The sequence below is a fragment of the Oreochromis aureus genome, linkage group 9, assembly GCF_013358895.1.
Source record: "Oreochromis aureus strain Israel breed Guangdong linkage group 9, ZZ_aureus, whole genome shotgun sequence".
In the NCBI taxonomy this organism is placed as follows: domain Eukaryota; kingdom Metazoa; phylum Chordata; class Actinopteri; order Cichliformes; family Cichlidae; genus Oreochromis; species Oreochromis aureus.
In genome coordinates, this window is record NC_052950.1 from 17,507,315 (window position 1) to 17,526,264 (window position 18,950).

General features: G+C 43.1%; 1 protein-coding gene across 2 annotated transcripts in view; it reads left to right on the forward strand.

Annotated features, from left to right (window-relative positions):
• Window positions 1-18,950, forward strand: part of arfgef1 (ADP-ribosylation factor guanine nucleotide-exchange factor 1 (brefeldin A-inhibited)) — a 51,151-nt gene that overhangs the window by 21,693 nt on the left and 10,508 nt on the right. Inside the window, exons 5-25 of one of the 2 annotated variants that reach the window (XM_039617397.1) lie at window positions 1,126-1,305; window positions 1,712-1,765; window positions 3,808-4,165; window positions 5,063-5,188; window positions 5,782-6,029; window positions 6,421-6,554; window positions 10,090-10,324; window positions 11,786-11,885; window positions 12,160-12,299; window positions 12,387-12,495; window positions 14,742-14,943; window positions 15,038-15,149; window positions 16,466-16,671; window positions 16,781-16,865; window positions 17,006-17,171; window positions 17,420-17,571; window positions 17,673-17,801; window positions 17,897-18,055; window positions 18,375-18,519; window positions 18,611-18,701; window positions 18,870-18,910. In XM_039617397.1, the coding sequence (XP_039473331.1) occupies window positions 1,126-1,305; window positions 1,712-1,765; window positions 3,808-4,165; window positions 5,063-5,188; window positions 5,782-6,029; window positions 6,421-6,554; window positions 10,090-10,324; window positions 11,786-11,885; window positions 12,160-12,299; window positions 12,387-12,495; window positions 14,742-14,943; window positions 15,038-15,149; window positions 16,466-16,671; window positions 16,781-16,865; window positions 17,006-17,171; window positions 17,420-17,571; window positions 17,673-17,801; window positions 17,897-18,055; window positions 18,375-18,519; window positions 18,611-18,701; window positions 18,870-18,910 (3,172 nt within the window). The remainder of the gene's footprint in view (window positions 1-1,125; window positions 1,306-1,711; window positions 1,766-3,807; window positions 4,166-5,062; window positions 5,189-5,781; window positions 6,030-6,420; window positions 6,555-10,089; window positions 10,325-11,785; window positions 11,886-12,159; window positions 12,300-12,386; window positions 12,496-14,741; window positions 14,944-15,037; window positions 15,150-16,465; window positions 16,672-16,780; window positions 16,866-17,005; window positions 17,172-17,419; window positions 17,572-17,672; window positions 17,802-17,896; window positions 18,056-18,374; window positions 18,520-18,610; window positions 18,702-18,869; window positions 18,911-18,950) is intronic. The other variant, XM_031739170.2, reaches the window with a different exon arrangement.

Sequence of the window (18,950 nt, forward strand, 5' to 3'; positions counted from 1 at the left end):
GCTTTGTGGTGTATTGTGTTGTTCTCCTGATAGACTATATAAAAATGGACAAAGCCACGGTGACTTTGCTTTTAAAGACTTTCACTTAGCTTCATGGCTGCTCCCCTTTTTTTACACCTGCGAGTGACCCTGTTTGGGTCTGTGAGCGGGGATTCCTCCCTCGTAGCTGTGAGGTTATGAGTTTATTTGAAGTTTGTGTATCAGAAAAAGTTCAATAAACTACATTTTCTAACATACTGTTGTAGGGCTGTTCGATATAACGATATATATCGGATGACGATATAAAAACGTCTATCGTTTCCTATCACGCTATCGTTTGTTTCGTGGTGTTGCAAAATAAACTGTTTACAGCAATATTTTTTCATCGTTTTGATCGTCACTGTAGTGGCTATATTAATTTCTTAAGGTTCTCTCTTTCTGTTATATTTAATGTAACCACACTACGGACAGACAAGCAGCTGTTTTTACGTGTTGTCGTTAGCAACAATGATGGTAAAACCATCGCGTGGCTCCGCTGTCCGCTTGTTTGTTTTCCACGTAAACCTTTCACAATAAAGCTCAAGATCCTGTTGAAACTTTTCAAAATAAACTGAATCATGTGAATGAGTACGCAGAGAGTTTACGGATGAGAAGCAAAACAGAGCCGTCAGGTGCTAAAAAATAAACCTTAGACTCAAACGTTAGAACAGGCTTTTCCCCGCAGCACGCCGTGAAATAAATACTCACAAAGAAAACGGCGGCCGTTACAACCTATGTCTAAAAATGTGTAGTTTCATTCATCGGTTAAAACATTCGACTCCAGGTACACGACGCCCAGCTGGAAACACTAAACGCAAGTCGAGCTGCCCGAGATTCACAGAATTTACAGAAAAATGTTTTTATTTTTGTGATTTATATCGTTGTCAGGACGATAAATGCTTATATGAGATTTTGGTCATATCGCACAGCCCTATACTTTTGAGAGATATTTGCATTTAAGATTTCAAATGCTGGAAGTTTGCTGAAATGTCCAGCTGTTCTTGACTGCATCAGTGTTTGGCTTTTGGTTTTTTGCGCAGCTGCGATTCTCGGCTTTTTCTCATCCTGCCTCAACAGTTAATGGTAGTTTTCGGTCTTTCCTTTCAGGCTCTCTTGACAGCGGTGACGTCTCAGCATATAGAAATCCACGAGGGTACTGTCCTGCAGGCCGTCCGCACCTGTTACAACATCTACCTGGCCAGCAAGAACCTCATCAATCAGACCACAGCCAAGGCCACGCTCACACAGATGCTCAACGTTATCTTCGCACGCATGGAGAACCAAGCAGTATGTTCGAAGCCTCTGTAAACACTGAATCGCACAGAATTCTGTTTATGTAGAGAAACCTATGACAGCTCATCTTTGGAGCGGCTGTCTGAATCACTAATGCTGTCACTAATGCATAAAAGCCAGTGAAGCTAATATGAGTATTAAATAAATTATAGCACTAGCCTAAACAAATCTATGCTGCAGTCAAATCTGGAGTCAGAGTGGATTGGAAATAATGTCTTTGCTTTCTGTGGCTGGTTTACTCCAGCCACCAGATTTAATTAAAATCTGTTTGCTTTGTGTCCAGAGGGACATTTTAGTTATTGGGAAAAAAAAAGCTTGCTCTAATGTCATCTTTTTCTTTTTGAATGACACTTTTTCCCCCTTCCTCACCTGCCTCCCTCCTTTCCTTTTGGACACATAGCTTACAAATCACAGGCTATCTTGGTCTCTGGCCTCCAGAAAGCGTGACCGCCAGGTAAAGCGTGCAGGACTGCCGTGACATGCCTGATCCGACCTCTTCTAAACTCTTCTCTGTGCATCTGTGTTTGCGCATTAGAGCTTTTTTTTTTTTCTTCCTTCCCTCACTCATCCATTCATGCACTCATCCGTTCTCTCCTCCTTTTTGCTCCTGCACCGCACAGGAGCAGGTATGCTGTGCATTTCTTCCACCGTATGCTTGCTGTGGCTTCTGTTGACTTGCCTACAAATCATCTCGCTTTCCTCCCGCACCAGTTTACATTTTAGTTTACAGTCGCACCTGGGCGCGGTAAACGCTGTACAGGCAGGTCAGCTGCGCCCGTCTCATTCCTGACGAGTTTTCTTATGCTTTGCTTCTTGAGAGGCCTTTCAGAACAATGAGCCATTGATACCGAGTCAGACGGAGAAATGCGAGGCAGGAGTCGGGAGACGAGGCAGACTTTGAGGCAGAGGCCTATTGTTGTGCTGTCACTGCCTGCGTAGTGTTGTGCTGCTGCTGCTGCTGCTGCTGCACAGGGAGAGCCACTTTGTGTGTCTGTGTGTAGAAGTACTCTGCACGCTGTGATCACAGGCACGCAAACGCGCTCATGTGCAGCCTTCACTATCCGACTGAGGTGGCATTTAAATAATGAGCTTAGTTTGTCCCAGTCGAGGCGCCTTCGTCCTGTCCCGTCATTCGTATTCAATACTAATCGTTTCATTCGCAATGCCGTGTCACTGAATCTATTCGATTACATTTAATGCGAGAAGATCAGCAGTCTGGTTTAATTGTCGAGTGTTGATTTGAGAGTAAGACACTACGAGTTTAATGAGAGGAGTCAGTTTTTGGTTTGCTTTGTAAGAATTCAAAAAAATCAAATGATTGAATGTCATAATACTGATAGTGTAATTATGTCTTATGGCTAGTAATGGATACGAGACAGGCTAATTAATTGAAACAAATTCATTTTGGCTCATTTGTTCTTCTAATTAAAGCTCTGAATTTGAAAGAGAGCCCGCCGTCGCTCGAAAGATCACCATTGTTTGGTAAATGTGTCACACTGTTTGTATTTTCATCTGTAACCCACCGTCCCCCCCCTTCAAGCTGCTGCGCCTCTCCTCTTTGACTCTTGAGTCTGTAATTTGCCTTTTAACCTTTATTGTCGGCAAATCTTCGCACGCACGCTCAGATGGCAAGATGCAGCGTTGGGTTGTTGTTAATTTAGCTCGGCTGAGAGAATCTCCGCTGCTCGTAGTTTTGTTTTTTTCCTCGTACGGATCGATGTTTGCTGTCAAGCAGTGAAGTGTTAAACTGTTTTTTTCCTTAAATATCTCTTTGTTTTCTCAGAAGCCTTTTCCAGGATGCAATCAGCACAACTTTCACAAACATGTAATGTTTTTTTTTATTACATTATGAGCATGTGCAAATGATTTATGACCCACTTTTGGCCTGTGCCCTGCCCGGCTAAAGCATGGCAACACTTTGCGGCGCTCCCCACAGAAGCAGCGGTTGCACATGTCAGCTGTGACATATCAGCCGGGACAGGCATTTTTCCACCAGAAATACTTTGCAGCACCGGCGGGTTAGAGTAGACCCCGTTCACACGGGCCAGCATGAACTGATTCCTCGAAGTTTGTCTCATTGCTGTTTTTTTTAATGGCATGTCTTTCTTCTTAGTGCGTGCATTTTCATGCGCATCTCCATATGAACACACATCTGATGTATGCTGGCAAACTGTACTGCTTTTTTTGTACTTAAAAAAAAAAACTACAATCTGTAGTCATCTTTTGTTCTCTGTTTTGACATCTGGGAGTGTTGTGGCTCAGTGAGTCCTCAGGGAATGTAGACAGGCTGATCAGACTTGTAATTGTTGATGAGTTTGTTTATATGCTTAACCTTTCCTTTTTTTCTGTGTGTCTGTGTGTTGCATGCGTCTGTCTTCTGTGATGCTTTTGCTGTTCTTTGCATGCTTTGTCTGTCTGTGTGTGCTTTGCTGCTTTGTTTTGTGTGTGTGTGTGCGTATGTGTGTGTGTGTGTGTGGGCCCCACCCCTGCTTACAGCTGCAAGAAGCAAAACAGCTGGAGAGAGAGCGGCACAGGCAGCACTCCCCAGTCACTCAGCACACCGAGCCAGACTCCGCCCAGCACCAGACCCACATTCACTCACCGGCGAAGGGTCCGACACGGGAGGCCAACGGGCCCCTCACCCCTCCGACTCCCAGCATCACCACCCCGTCCACCCCATCGACGCCCTCGACACCGGCCCCGGAGAGCAGCGGCAGGTCTGCCCCCAAAGAGCAGGAGGAGCAGAGGGAGCAGGAGGAGAAGGGAGAGAACCCAGACCCAGAAAACGGTTCAGAGTTCTGCGTGGCTGAAAGTGAACAAACCGAGGCAGACCAAGCCACTGCAGCGGCAGAAAGTAAGGCTGCACACAGAGGTTTTTTTTTTTTCCATTTCCTTTTTTTCTGTCAGTAGACACGGACAATCACAAAATATCTCTTCCCTGATTATGAACCCATTATCTTGCTTTTATGTTTTTTTTTTAAGTTTAATCTCTCCCTGTGCCACTAAATACCATGTTTGGCCACTAAAGCGATCAACTCTCTGACAGCTAAGTGCTGTTTAACTGCCGCTTTAAATATATCAGGCACACAGCGTAACGTTCAAGAGCACGTTGCATGTCGTTTGAGTTGTACCAACTTGCCCAGAGTCAACAGCACCTTGAATGCACACTGTAAAAGCCTCGTGCTTAAAATGCTTTGCAATTTGGTGTAATAATTTTAAAAAACTGCAAGAACCAGCCTGTTTTTGTTGCAGATATTTGATACTACAAACAGTGTTGCAGAAGCTCCTTTAAAGAGGGAACTACTGTAGAATCTGAAGAGGAGAATAAAAACTGTTTTTTAGTGACATTGTAACTTTTTGCATGCTGGCCCCTTTTACTGCACTCCACACGCAGTTTTAAAAGATCTCTAGGCAGTCCTGTGGCTGCCTATGATTTGGGTGCAGCAGCAAATCTACAACAAAATGACCGAAGAAGAAAAGAATCAAGGTGTCCAGACCTCAGCCTGACTCACATGCTGTGGTGAGACCTTCAGAGAGCTGTGCATAAACAAATTCCTGCAAACCTCCATAAACTGAAGCAATGTTGTTAAAAGAGTGGGCCAAATTCTTCCACAATACCGTGAGAGACTAATAAAGCCATTTTTTCCAGCCTCTAGCTTTTCACAGGACTCTATACAGAACTTTCTTTTTCACAGGACTGCATGTACAACGTATCAAGGCGTACACTCAGACTTTACATGTTTTTATTTAGGCGCAGCAGCCCAGAAGCATGCAGAGGCAGCTGAGGACGAGGACAGGGAGACCCCAAACTATGAGGAGAAAGCCCAGGAAATTGTCCAGAGTATTCTTCAAGAGGTGGTCAATACTGTTGCAGGAGGTAAGATTTCTTTTTCGCTTGTTTGCTTAAGTCGGTGTTTTATTTTTAAAGGCAGTGACTAATTACGTCATGAGAAAAATGGCTGACTGAAGAGTAAATTCAAGCACTGCAACCAGCTGCTCTTTATTCAGGCCGACTCCTGAAAGTAGATTTCAGTTTGCTGTCGGAGTAGGAGATCTTTAAATTCTCAAAAACCTGTGCAGATTTGCAGCCGTTATGCAAAGCTTACCTCAGACTTAGCGAGTAAGAAGAGTGTTATCTTATAATTTCTCCTCCCAACACTTCCACGGTTCATTCGTGGAGGTGTATGGAAAAAGCAAAGAGCTCTTTCTTTGTGGGCAAAAGCTTTAAAAACCTAAAAAAATTCTTTGAGCACAGAAGAATAGTTCTTTGCTTTGCTAACCTCAGATGAAAGATGGCGTTAATGTTCCAGAGCCGTCTTCTTCCTTTGTAATTCATCAGGTCGTCAAACTAAATCTAGAATGCTTTTCTCGTCATAAAAAACAAATTGTGTGCTTTTTGTAGATCATTTTAAGGTGTTTAAAGATTACAGATTAGTGTATCACCCCTGTCGATTCAACTCCACCCTGCAGGCCACTGCCTGGACCCAGCAAACCTGTGCTCTGACACCAAGGAGTCTGGTGGCGAGGGGGAGCCAGCAGAGTCAGAGCCTGCTGAAGCAGCAACAGAGGGCACCCAGAGCTCCCTGGAGGATGAGGGCACTGTGGGTAGCGACAGCGAGCACGTCCATGCCAACGGCATCCCCGGCACACCTATTTCTGCCAGCTTCACCCCCTCCCTGCCTGATGACAGACTCTCCGTCTCATCCAACGACACTCAGGTATCAGGAAACGCAGCTTGCTCACTTTATGTCAAATTAGCATCACCTGCAAATGATCTGAGCTTTGACTGTGAACCTTTATGTTACCCTATTTGAATCAAAAGCATGATGAAAGACATGTCACACACACTTTGAATACCTGTTTTGTTTTTTTTAATTAAGCTAAAATAGCTATTTTCTACAATTCTTATGTAGTTACAATTTTTCCATTCAGCTGTATGTGACCTCTGCAATTATGCAGGATTGCACTCCTCAGTGATTGCTGTTAAAGAAATCTAATAGATTTGGAAGCTCATAATCACACACAGTTTATGTTAAGCACTCAACAGGATATAAAGAGTGAAAGTGGCATTTTTTAAAAAGTATTTTTGTCTCTCTGGTTTGTCTGCAGGAATCAGGAGCAGCACCGGGCCAGCCGCCAGGTGCTAAATTCTCCCACATCCTCCAGAAAGATGCCTTTCTTGTCTTTCGCTCGCTCTGCAAGCTGTCAATGAAACCGCTATCAGATGGGCCACCTGATCCGAAGTAAGGATACAAATTAAACATAATGACTGCTCTTGTGTGTTATTTGGTTCGTCTGTTTCTGGTTAATATTTTCGACTCCTTTGACTTATGCAAAAAAAGTGAGAGAAATATGCTGTGTTAGGAGGGAAAGGTACGAAATAATGCTGAGTTTTAGACACAGCGGTAAAAAATACATAAAATGACTTCTGTTTGGTTTCATGCCTGTGAAAACCAATCAAGCAGACTCTCTTAAATTATGTCGAGAAGGCATTTGAGGTTTCACTTTCTTGAAGTCAGGTTTAATAACTGAGGATCGGCAAAGCGCTCCACCTCGGTCCACATAGCATCAAACCCCTTCAGCCCCTCCTGTCGGTTGGACGGCTGGGCCTTGTGGCACCGCACTTCCTAGGTGAGGTGTTTGGGGTATGTCCTGCCAGGAAGAGACCTCAGGACAGTATGGAAGCCCATTTCCGCCACTTAAAAAACAAAAACAAAAAAACAAGTATCCATAACTCGAAATTTCGAGTTATTTTTCTTGAAATTTCGAGTTAGCTCTGCCAATCAGTAATCTACGTGAATGAGATCACTTTCTTGTTACCTGGAAGCATATGGCGCAGAGTAACGCACACTCAAAACCGGATTGCAACAAATTGGCGCTTTCATGAGTACGTTTGCTGATAGTAACGCCATGTGATTCAGCTTATAACACAAGGATTTCATCATTTTTGAAGCCACGCTGAAAACACTCAGCAATCTGTGCATTCATGACTGGATGTAATACTGGTAGCTTAGCTGTAGCATTTCTACCTGAGGCCTTCAGCTTCCGGGTAACAAAGAAAGCGTCATTCAATGCCAATCGTAATTCACTTAGATTACTGATTCGAGTTACTTTTTCTCAAAATTTCGAGTTACTTTTTCTCAAAATTTCAAGTTACGGATCCTTTTTTTTTTTTCTCCATAGGACAGAGCCAGCACACTTGAGAGAATATCTTCGAGTTTAATAAGGTGGTCAGTTTGAGGAAAATTTTGGGTCTTTGTTAGACTTTGCATGGTGGATGGAACATATTACTGACATTTATTGACAAATGAATTATGAAAGTTTTTAACCTATGTTTATCTATCCCAAAGAATGTGGAAAATCTGTTTTATTTGTTTATCTAAAAGAATGTGGAAAATCTGTTTTATTTGGATGCTTTACAGCTGACATTCTCCTTCGAAAACCTTTGCTTGTTAATAAAATGAATTAGTGATGTATTGTGCTTCTAGTAAAGCCCCCAATGAAAAGCCTCGGTTTTTATTTTGTTTCATCTTTGGGATAGACATGCACAAACGTGAGTCATGGTTTAAAATGAGGATCGCTCCCATGATAAACTGCAGTGTTCTGATACATGATGATAGGGCAGACAATGAGCCATCACTCAGCATTTTCTGAATCACTTCCTGGTTTCATCCCATTTTAACTGCTTCCCTTTTTTAACAGCAGAAAAGTATAATTAGATTTGTGCCTTCATGTAATATTTCTTCTGACCCATCTCTGGTTTTCCAAAAAGAGGCATGTGTTTGGCTTGACCTGATGGCTATAGCTTTTGAGAAACTGGATTTCCCGCATCTGCTTTCTTTGTGAAACTCAATTCAGGCTCTGCTGGCTGGTTTGTTTACTGTTCCCTTTATTTAATCATCTGTCACTTTTATTTTACTTTAAACCGGTGAAATGAACTGCAATCTCAGTCCTTTGTTCAATAGCTTTTTAATGAAAATGTTGAAAATTCAGAAGAAAGACTGGTGTTTGTGTGTTTGTGCCCATTTGTGTGTGTGTGTCTAATGAAGGCCACGTCAGTTACCTCAGCACTGATGTGCCATGGCAGTGCCAGACAGAAACCTTTTACCTTCCTAGCAAGGCTGTTCTGCCTCATGAGTCACACTTTGTCACTCTGTCATGAGGGAGCACACAGGCGAAAGTGTTGCTTTATTATTATCATTATCACCATCGGAAACTACTTTATTATTTTGTAAATTTGAAGAAATACTTGATTTTTATTCTAGATTTGCTAACCACCAATGTGCTAACTACTCTTTTCTGGATATCCTAAGGGGGATAAACTTAAAATAAAGGCAGATGTAGTCTTTGGGTATGAAAAGGGAGGCCAGCTGTCTTAACCCTGCATTTTTTCAAATGGCCACCAGGGCGGGGCGACGCTTGTTGCCAAAAACGAGGTTACTTGAATAGAAGTCAGTGAGAAAAAAGATACAACTTCTCACTCGAGTTATGACCTCGGTAAATACTTTGCTCTTGAGTTAATAGTCTCAGTTGGTTACTTAAGGGCTTATTTCGAGTAAAGCAGATGCTAAAGCAGGGTAAGTATAAGGATGCAGGCCTCTGTTTCTCGAAAGATTAAGTCTCTTGAGCTCTGGCTTCAAAAAAATGACAAGATGACAACAGCTAAAAGGCTTCAGAGTTCAAGAAGCAATCACACACAAAAACCTGCCTACATCCATCTTTTATATACAGTTTATGTCAAAGAGCCTGATGTAAGCAAGTGTTTGCCAGCCAACCTGCTAAATCTGAGGACATCCAGTTGAAATTAAACCCTCTAAGACTGTCCCCTGATTATCTTTTTAATTTATCCCATTGAGATCAAACTCGTTATTTTGTTGTTTGTTTTGTTTCTGCTGTATTTCATCTGTTTCTTATTTTAATGCTTTTAATGTTGTAGTTTTCTTGCATTGTACACTAACATTGCATTTGTTTCTTCACAACAGTCTGGTTGGCGATAAAGCAGTATGTTTTCCTTTGCTCCATATTTTTTGGCTCTTGAAAAAGAAGTAGAGGCACCCTGTTGTTGTGCCACATAAATCCTAATTTGTCTGCTTGCCAGAGATGGAAGACATTGCACAGAAGCAGCCAAACCCAGAATATAAAGTAGCTGAAAGTGTGATTTTTGAGTCGTTTCGTCCTGCTGCTGCAGAATAACAGTTCAGACGGGCTGAGGCTATACGCGCAGGGGCTCTTTGATTTGGTTGCCCGAGCATTTCTTTGATGGCTGTTGAAGTTTTTAACTCTCTGATGCAGAGATACGGCATGATTTAGTTTTACTGTGCGTTACACTTTTCCCACTTTGTGGAATAACTTTGCTTGAAGGACAGATCATGTCACTTATAGGTACTTTGTTTTAGTGAGATTTTTTTTTCTATTGGTTGCCAAGAGCATTTTGTGACAAAAACATTTCATGGTTAAAAGCCTTGGGCAGATGATTAGATACATTTTTTGGTTGTTTTATGCAGCGCTGAGCCTTATTGCAGATTTGGATCTATAAAATGGTATATGGAGGTTAAGCTTCACACATCGATATGTGCACACAAACAAACCACTGCACAGCGTATCTTTCTGTGTTTTAATTTAAGCCCTCTTTTCTATTCAAAGGAGACAGTCAATTCATGATAACAAGCTTATGTTATTGTTGTGGATTAATTTGATTTTGTAACTTTCCGAAGGGGAATCAATTGTTCCCCTTGCTTTCATCAAACTTTAACTTCCTCTTTTCTCTCCTCGTCTCAGGTCCCACGAGTTGCGGTCGAAGGTCTTGTCTCTCCAGCTGCTGTTGTCCATCCTGCAAAACGCCGGGCCCATCTTTAAGACCAACGAGATGTTCATAAACGCCATCAAGCAGTACCTGTGTGTGGCTCTGTCCAAGAATGGGGTCTCCTCTGTGCCTGAGGTCTTCGAACTGTCTCTCTCCATTTTCCTCACTCTCCTCTCTCACTTCAAGACACACCTCAAGATGCAAATCGAGGTAAAGCATTTGCTTTAAGTTTGGACAATAGCGCTGGGTCTCCTACACAAGAGCTGTCGGCCTTAGAAACCCACGAAGCTCCCGGCACACAGTTCCTGTGCTGATGTTAATGCCAGAGGAGCTCTGCAGTTATTGAGTCAGCAGAGACGGCACTCGGGGACCTTTACATGGTCTGCCACTTCATGGCTGTGTTGCTGTGGTTCCTTTCTGTCACGGCATCAGTCGTATTCAGTTGTGTTTGTAAAGGCACACTGCATGGCTAACAGTAGGTGTGACCCAGTGCTTTTGTCCATATAGTTTATGAAAGTATTGACCATAAACTGTATATAAAAGGTGATTGTGGTAACACATATAAGTGACAGAAGAAGAGTTTTCAGTTGATATCTCCTTTCTTTGTTAGCAGGCTTCATCCATAGACCTTAGAGGTTCATCACAAAGACATACAGCCCCTCTTATTTGGGGTCTTACTTACTATTAAACTTGTAAGCTGCGTTATTGTCTGATAACTGTATTAAAAATGCAATCATGAAGTCCAGCTCAGTGATCCGAGGTAACATCTAGGAAGGCAGCGCCCTGTGTCGGCACACTTAAATCCTTATTAGGTGTAAATGTGTGAGTAATAAAAGAAATCCTCCTTGTACATTAGAGATGAAGGGAAAATTAGCTTTTAGAGACCCAAATCGTTTTGTGCCCGGCTATAAATGTTTATTTCTGCTTTAACATCTGTGAGCATTGTCTCACTTTTGGAGTTCAAAGAAGTGCCGTTTATAGCAAAAAGGTATCGACAGAAAGGATCGCCATAGAAGCAGCAGTTTCTGCGCTAACAGCCTCTGGAACGTAGTACAAAGAAATGTTTTGAACCCAGAAGTCATTCAATTTTTTTTCCCGTGGTGAGTAGAGCTAGGATTTTTTTTTCTCTTTTATTTTTACTTAGATGTGCAGGGAAAACCCGATGAACTAGTTGGCTAGTTCATCAGCCAACTAGTTCATCTGGCAGCTGGTTCACTGTGCAGGAAACACAGGAAATGAACAATTGAGGTGTTAAACGATGAGGGGAAACTAAGGACAAATATGTTTAATTGCGCCACATTTAAAAGAGAAAATGATTTTGGTCGACTTGTTTTTACAGTGAAGAACTGTCTGTATATATGTGTATCTTTCATGTTTAAATCTAGCATCTTTCAGTGGTACGAGATATTGACGGGCTGTTACCATATCTGCTGTAACGTTCTTCCTCCTCTGCCTGCAGTTTATTCTTCTGAGTGTAACTGTTGAACATTTGACATCCACCTGCTATATTTGTTGTATCCACTCGAGGGGAATCGTGTTTTGCTTCTGGAGGGTTGCATGTGGGCTTTCTTTCTTTTCTTTTTTTTGGTTATGCAGGCAACTGAAGGTTGTTTTTACCTCTCCTTGTGTGTGTGATTCATGTTTACACTGTCACATGAACTCTCTCAACAGGTGTTCTTCAAGGAGATTTTCCTGTATATTCTTGAGACGTCCACAAGCTCCTATGACCACAAATGGATGGTCATACAAACCCTCACTAGAATATGTGCAGGTTGGCTTCTCTCTCTATTTTCACTTCTCTTTGTGTCATTTAGAAAATAGAAAATAGAAGTACCTATATGGGGGCTTTAGATGTGGTGCAGATACATCTGCTATTTGTCAAATGAGTTTTTAGCTGTACAGAAATGCTTAATAATACCTCATATAAACTACTTTCTTTTTCATGTGACTGTCCTAGCAAAGTTCCAGTTTCATCTAATGATTAATTATTATTTTTATATGTATGCCTATTGATTTCTCCATCTGGCTCCCATCTGTCCCATCAGACGCCCAGAGTGTGGTGGACATCTACGTGAACTATGACTGTGACTTGAATGCTGCTAACATATTTGAACGGCTGGTCAACGACCTCTCGAAAATTGCACAAGGTCGTGGAGGCCATGAGCTTGGGATAACCCCCCAGCAGGTGATTTTATTTATTTATTTAATTTAAAGTTATTATTGCTATTATTCACAATCTTGGGCTGAAACATTTTTTGGGATGCTTTTCTAGGAGCTGACCCTGAGAAAGAAAGGCCTTGAGTGTCTAGTGTCAATCCTGAAGTGTATGGTGGAGTGGAGTAAAGACCAATACGTCAACCCCAATTCCCAGACCAGCCTCGGTGAGACACTCGTGTCTTCTATCAAAACTGTCTGGCAGTCATCAGACCTGATCTGAATACAAGGCTTAACCTTTCTCTTCATTGTTATTCCGCACACTGATCAGTGTTTGGCTGGTAGTTTGAAACAATCCAAGACAGGCTAGCTGTACACAAAGCTATGTGTTACTGCAGGGGAGGGTGTAGTAGTTCCTTAAAAATAACAGTGAAGACTGTTTGGTTAAATTGCAGAATACAGAACGTATAACACGAATGAATACATCAGGACACAAGATTGTAATATTACTGAAATTTTCAGAATGAGCTTTGAATGTATGATTAAAGCTTAAATAAAAGGAAGTGTATGGGTACCTTTATTTTATTTTTTGCCTTGTAGCCTCCATCTTTTTCAATCCTCCACCTGATGTAGGAAATATGATGCTAATTAAACACTCATATGCTAATTAATATTGAATATTTTTTATTTTGTTTGCCAGATGGTTTGATAAACGCTCCTATTTCCAAAATTTAGACATTTCTAGCAATTGTTTAATAGTTTGGGCTTTTAAAGGTTTTTACTGGTTTGCGATAAAGCTCCGTCAGCATAGTTGCAATCAGAGGCAGGGTGGACGGCTGGCATTCATCTGGGAGAGCTACAACTCTTAAGAAGAAATGCAAACGTTCGTCAGCTCGGTTCCCACCGCTCGAACCAGCGGGATAATGCCCAGAGGCCAGCGCAGACGGGCTAATCCAGGAGGTTTAATCCTGAAAAGAACGATACCTTAGGCCGAGCCATGATTGAGGCGGGGGGAACAAAAAAAACCCTCCATGACATACTGAGCATATCTTCAGTGTCAGACTGGCCCTTGGGTCTTCAGCGCATCGGAGGATTTCTGTTGTTTGCTCAAACTAAGGAAGAGTACAGCTGCGTGAAAGCACTGGAAAGATATCCCAGAAGCCCTCTGGAACAGCCCATAGGCTAGCCTCAGGCTGGGCTGTCAGGGCTAACCAGCATAGGCAGCTGTGTTCGCTCACAGTGGCGCTATTTCTATTTCAATCTATGCTATTGCAATCTAGCAGAAACTCATAGGTTAGTATTTGAATTTTGAATGTTAAGTTTGCCCTGCAGGCTGCCACTAAATTTCAGACAGAGAAGTTTTCACTGTTTTCTTTCTTTTTTTTTTACAATGTGGAATATGAATTGTGGTTACAAAGCATTGGATTGTGTAGTGTCATAGCAGTACAATATACACATCCACTGTTTTTAAACTGTCCCCTGTCTCTCCTTTGTGAACGACTTCAAAGCAAGAGCAGGTAACAGTAGAGCAGTATGGAGTGTTTGCTGGAACGTGTTTGTGTCGCTCGTTTTACACCCGTTGTGTCCGTGGGGAGTTTTCTACTAATGTTGCGTTACATAGCTTGTGTTTGAGAGTTTCCTGTTGCCCAGCTACACCCTAGATTTGTAACAGAAACCGTGTTTGAATTTAACCACAACTACTAATAGGTGAAAATGCTGCTGGTTAGTTTTGATGGAAACGTTATAAAGTAGTTCCCCGACACACAGCTTGTGTTCCCCCATTGTTTTCCCTCCGTTCTGTAAGCCAGGGAGTGGACACAGACTGCCAGCTCACATTACTGCGGCTTTGTCCTGAATGTTTTAAAGAGTTTCCGATAGGTAATCAGACCCCCTCCGTCTTACAGCGTGGTCTCGCTCCAGCAGCAGCAGCAGCAGATCCCTGAGCTTACTCCAGCAGGCTTAAGAAAGCAACCTCTGTTGGTGTCTAAGTTCTGGCTGCTTTCCCTTTGACGACCTGGAGCTTTTCAGATAACCCACCTTTTATAATACCCCTCCCCTCCCTCCTGCCTTGCACCTGCTCCGAATGTCAGTGTGAATAAATGTGTGTTTCTGGAATTCTTTAAGCTGCGATTGTGCACGCATGCGAGTAACGCTTGCATTCATACCCTCCCTGCCAAAAAAACCCCCATTAAGTAGACCTTGGAGTCATTTTCTTTGGTCCAGGTTTCCCCCTTTTAAACAACTGAAGTTTGTCTCCTGCAGTACTAGCTTTAAGTTAGCTCTTTTTTTAGCCTTGAGGCCATGCTTGTGCCAGAGTTTCAATTAAAGGCCTCACTTGTGTGATGTTTGCTGGGAGTTGCAACGATAGAGTCTGGTTTTTTTTTTCTGTTATTATCATATATTTCCACTTATCTGTCGTCCCTTCTGCGTTGTCTTATCTGGCGTATTTTTTTCGTTCTTTTTTGCTCCTCAGGCCAAGAGAAACCATCAGAACAAGAGAGCACAGAGTCCAAGGCTCCGGAGACCATAAACCGCTATGGGAGCATTAACTCTCTGGACTCCACAGCCTCATCCGGTATCGGAAGCTACAGCACGCAGATGTCTGGTACTGACAACCCAGAGCAGTTTGAAGTGCTCAAGCAGCAAAAGGAGATCATCGAGCAGGGCATCGACCTGTAAGGGGGGCAGCTTTCACGGAGTAATCATTTTATCCTCTGGATAACTGTGGCATTAGCTTCATTAAGTTGTCCTTCTCTGGGTCTTCCATAGGTTTAACAAGAAACCAAAGAGAGGAATCCAGTACCTTCAGGAGCAAGGCATGCTGGGTACAACCCCAGAGGACCTTGCTCAGTTTTTGCACCAGGAGGAGAGGCTCGATTCGGTAAGAAGTCATGTGGTTCCTACTTTCAGCTAAAACCGAGTACAGATCTGCTTCTGTGCTCACACCACAACACAAACTTGGGTCCAGACTTTTGGCATGTTGAAGTGAAGAAGCACAAACCGCACAGTGATCTCAGAGCAGGTGTAACGATTACAGGGTTATCCCAAGACCAGGTTAAGCGAATACGATACTCAGTCACCGACGGCTGATGGTGCCAGAACAGTTGCTGTATGTGTCAGACGGGGGTGTTATTAAAAATAGTACAAATGAGATTTACTCAAGCGAAGTTATAGCAGGGAGGAAAATGGCTCATTCTAGTAGCATGGAGTGAGTTCCCCACACAAACATCTGGGGATCAGAATCGTTAACAAAAGCTGAGATATGAAATTAAGAAATATGTCTAATATTGTAAATATGATTGCAACAGATGGCATATGAGATGGCATGCAGGGACTGTTTTTCTTCTGTTGCCTGCATCCGCCCGTCAGAACAAGGGTGCAGCAAGCTAACGCTACAGCCTGTCCTATGAAGCAGGAGTTGGCTAATCTATCTTAACTTCAGGATTAACCCTGAGTTTTCTGGACTATCAAGGTTGTTCACGTCTTGCTGGGTTACATCGCCATGGTAACATGTTGCCAACCTAACCTGCTCTGGAACATGATAGGTTTGAGATTAAAGATGAGCAGCTATGAAATCACCACTTACTGACCAATCAGATCAGCTACAGTAGGATACTATTAAAGTCTACATCCTGTCCTGCTGTCGCTAGCATGCGCCTCTGCAAAGTGATGCAATTGGCATTTGTAGCCCAGTAGAATGTCGTTTGCATAAAACTGGTCACACCCCCTTCTTTTTTGTGCAACCAGATCATTATTTCTGCAAAGAAATGTTGGTGCTGAGTTTGTCAGATGTATTTTTGGTGCTTCGTGCATCACAAGGGGAGTGCCATTTAGCTCCATTATATTCAAGAGCAGGCAGACGTTTCTGCAGCGCAAACTCCCACCAAATGCATCTAGCTTGATAAATAGCACTACAAAAGAACATGTATAGTTAATACAGTTAGACCTATAAGTTTTTGCACAGTTGCACATTTGTTGAAAAGCAATACAAACACATAGGGACCCCAGCTAATGACTAAGAAATTTCCCAGAGAAAGACAAACTTTGGCACATTTACGGTCATTCCATCTCATTAGAAAAGAAATCTCATCTCAGAACTTCACTCTATTTCAGACACTCTCCCACAGATATATGCTAAGTATGTGTTTTACGTTGCGGTACGTTTCACATAGCCTCTGCTTTCTTTTGCTCTGTCAGACTCAAGTGGGAGAATTCCTCGGGGATAATGACCGTTTCAATAAAGAGGTGATGTACGCCTACGTGGATCAAATGGACTTCCAGGGCAAAGACTTTGTCTCTGCGCTGAGGATGTTCCTGGAGGGCTTTCGGCTGCCCGGAGAGGCCCAGAAAATCGACCGGCTCATGGAGAAATTTGCGGCGAGATATCTTGAATGCAACCAGGGGTGAGTTTATGACTCTGGAAATGCTTGCGTTCGGTTCTCTGTGGTCAGTACACACCGTGCTGTTAAATTAATCTGCTCTCCTACCCTTGCTTTCCTGTCCATTTCCCAGGCAAACTCTCTTTGCCAGCGCTGACACTGCGTATGTCCTCGCCTACTCAATCATTATGTTGACAACAGACCTTCACAGTCCACAGGTGAGCGCTCCACCTCAGTGAGGCAGCGGCCTTCGGGGATGTGTTTAGACAGCAGTCCTTCCCTTAAATATCCGTTCAGCATAAATCACAGAAGTTAAATAAGCAGCTTTTGACCCGAATCCTTGTTGTTATCTGCAAAGGTTAAGAATAAAATGACAAAAGAGCAATACATCAAGATGAACCGGGGCATCAATGACAGCAAAGACCTACCTGAGGAATATCTCTCAGCTATCTACGACGAGATCGCGGGAAAAAAGATCGCCATGAAGGAGACAAAAGAGCTCACCATGAAATCCAACAAGCAAAGTGAGTCTCAGTGCTGGAAGAGTTCTCAAAGGTGTAAAGAAAAAGGAGATTGTAGATATTATCCAGAGTCATTTACTTGATATCTTTGTTGCTGGAATGGTTTTGGATGAGGCTTGGAGCTCTCAGAAATCAGTTATTCTATGAAAAACACTTCTGAGTTACACTTTGCGGCAGCTGCTAAAAGAAAAGCTGCAGTTGTTTTTAATCTCTGTTTAAAAAAAATAAACTGTCTGGGGTTTATTGCTCAGGTGTGGCCAGCGAGAAGCAGAGGCGCCTGCTGTACAACCTGGAGATGGAGCAGATGGCCAAGACGGCCAAAGCTCTGATGGAGGCCGTCAGCCACGTGCAGGCTCCCTTCACCAGTGCCACACATCTGGAGCATGTCAGACCCATGTTCAAGGTAATAACGCCAGCGCATCCGCACATGCTTCAGACACAGCTGGGCACAAACACAGCTGCAAACAAATCCTCCTTGTCGTTGTTGTTTGTTTGTGTCCTCAGCTGGCATGGACGCCCTTCCTGGCCGCCTTCAGCGTGGGGCTTCAGGACTGCGACGACACCGAGGTGGCCTCGCTGTGTCTTGAAGGAATCCGCTGTGCCATCAGGATCGCGTGCATCTTCTCCATACAGGTACTGCAGTCTGTTTTGGAGGATTAGTGCCTTACCGTATTACCGACCTGGCAGCGCGTTGACCCAAAGCATTGTTGTTATTTTGCCTCTCACAGTTGGAGAGGGATGCATATGTGCAGGCTCTGGCCAGGTTCACCCTGCTCACAGCCACCTCAGGCATTGCAGAAATGAAGCAGAAGAACATTGACACTATCAAGACCCTCATCACTGTGGCCCACACAGATGGAAACTATCTGGGAAACTCCTGGCTTGAGGTTCGCTCCACTTATGTCACATGAAACTGGCGTTTGTGTTGGCTCGCAGGAACCAATGTTGTTATAATTCATCTCATGTTTAAATGATCATCTTTCCCGAGCCTCAGATTCCTCTGGGATATCAATTTGTATATCTAGAACAGAGCAGAGACCTGTCTTTACTTTGTTTATAGCTCACATTTTGTAGAATTTTGGTGTTACCCTTTTCCCACTTTATTCTATATATGATAGTCTGCTGGGCTTGCTTGTTTTTTAACTTCTTTCTACATTTCTGCATCTGTTTTTTCCCCAAATATCTCACTGTTGTTTCTCTTTGCAGATCTTGAAGTGCATCAGTCAGCTGGAGCTGGCTCAGCTGATTGGTACCGGGGTCAAGGCACGCTACATCTCAGGGACGGTGCGAGGCAAAGAGGGCTTCATTGCGAGCACGAAGGAGCAGAGCAACGATGAGTACCTGGGTCTAGGTCAGCGATCATCATTTGAATGCATCGTGCACACAAAGACCAACGTTAAAGCCTAAATCAGCCTAACAACCATCTGTGTTTTGCTCTGCAGTTGGAGGGACTGTGGACCGTAAGCAGATTGCCAGCATTCAGGAGTCCATCGGAGAGACCAGCTCTCAGAGTGTGGTGGTGGCTGTGGACAGGTATGCACCTGCTGCTGTTGTTTGTTTATTTGTAGACTTTAACGTCCTTAAACTGAGCATGCAGTAAATGAACGTAGCAAGGATCACATCCTCTTATCTACCTTTATTTTGGACTAAAAAGAAATGAAAACACAGCGCAGCTCTTAAGTAATTTGTGTTTCTGTACAGGATATTCACAGGTTCTACCAGACTGGACGGTAATGCAATAGGTGAGTCCAGCTGATCCAGCAATATACATGTAATTTCCTT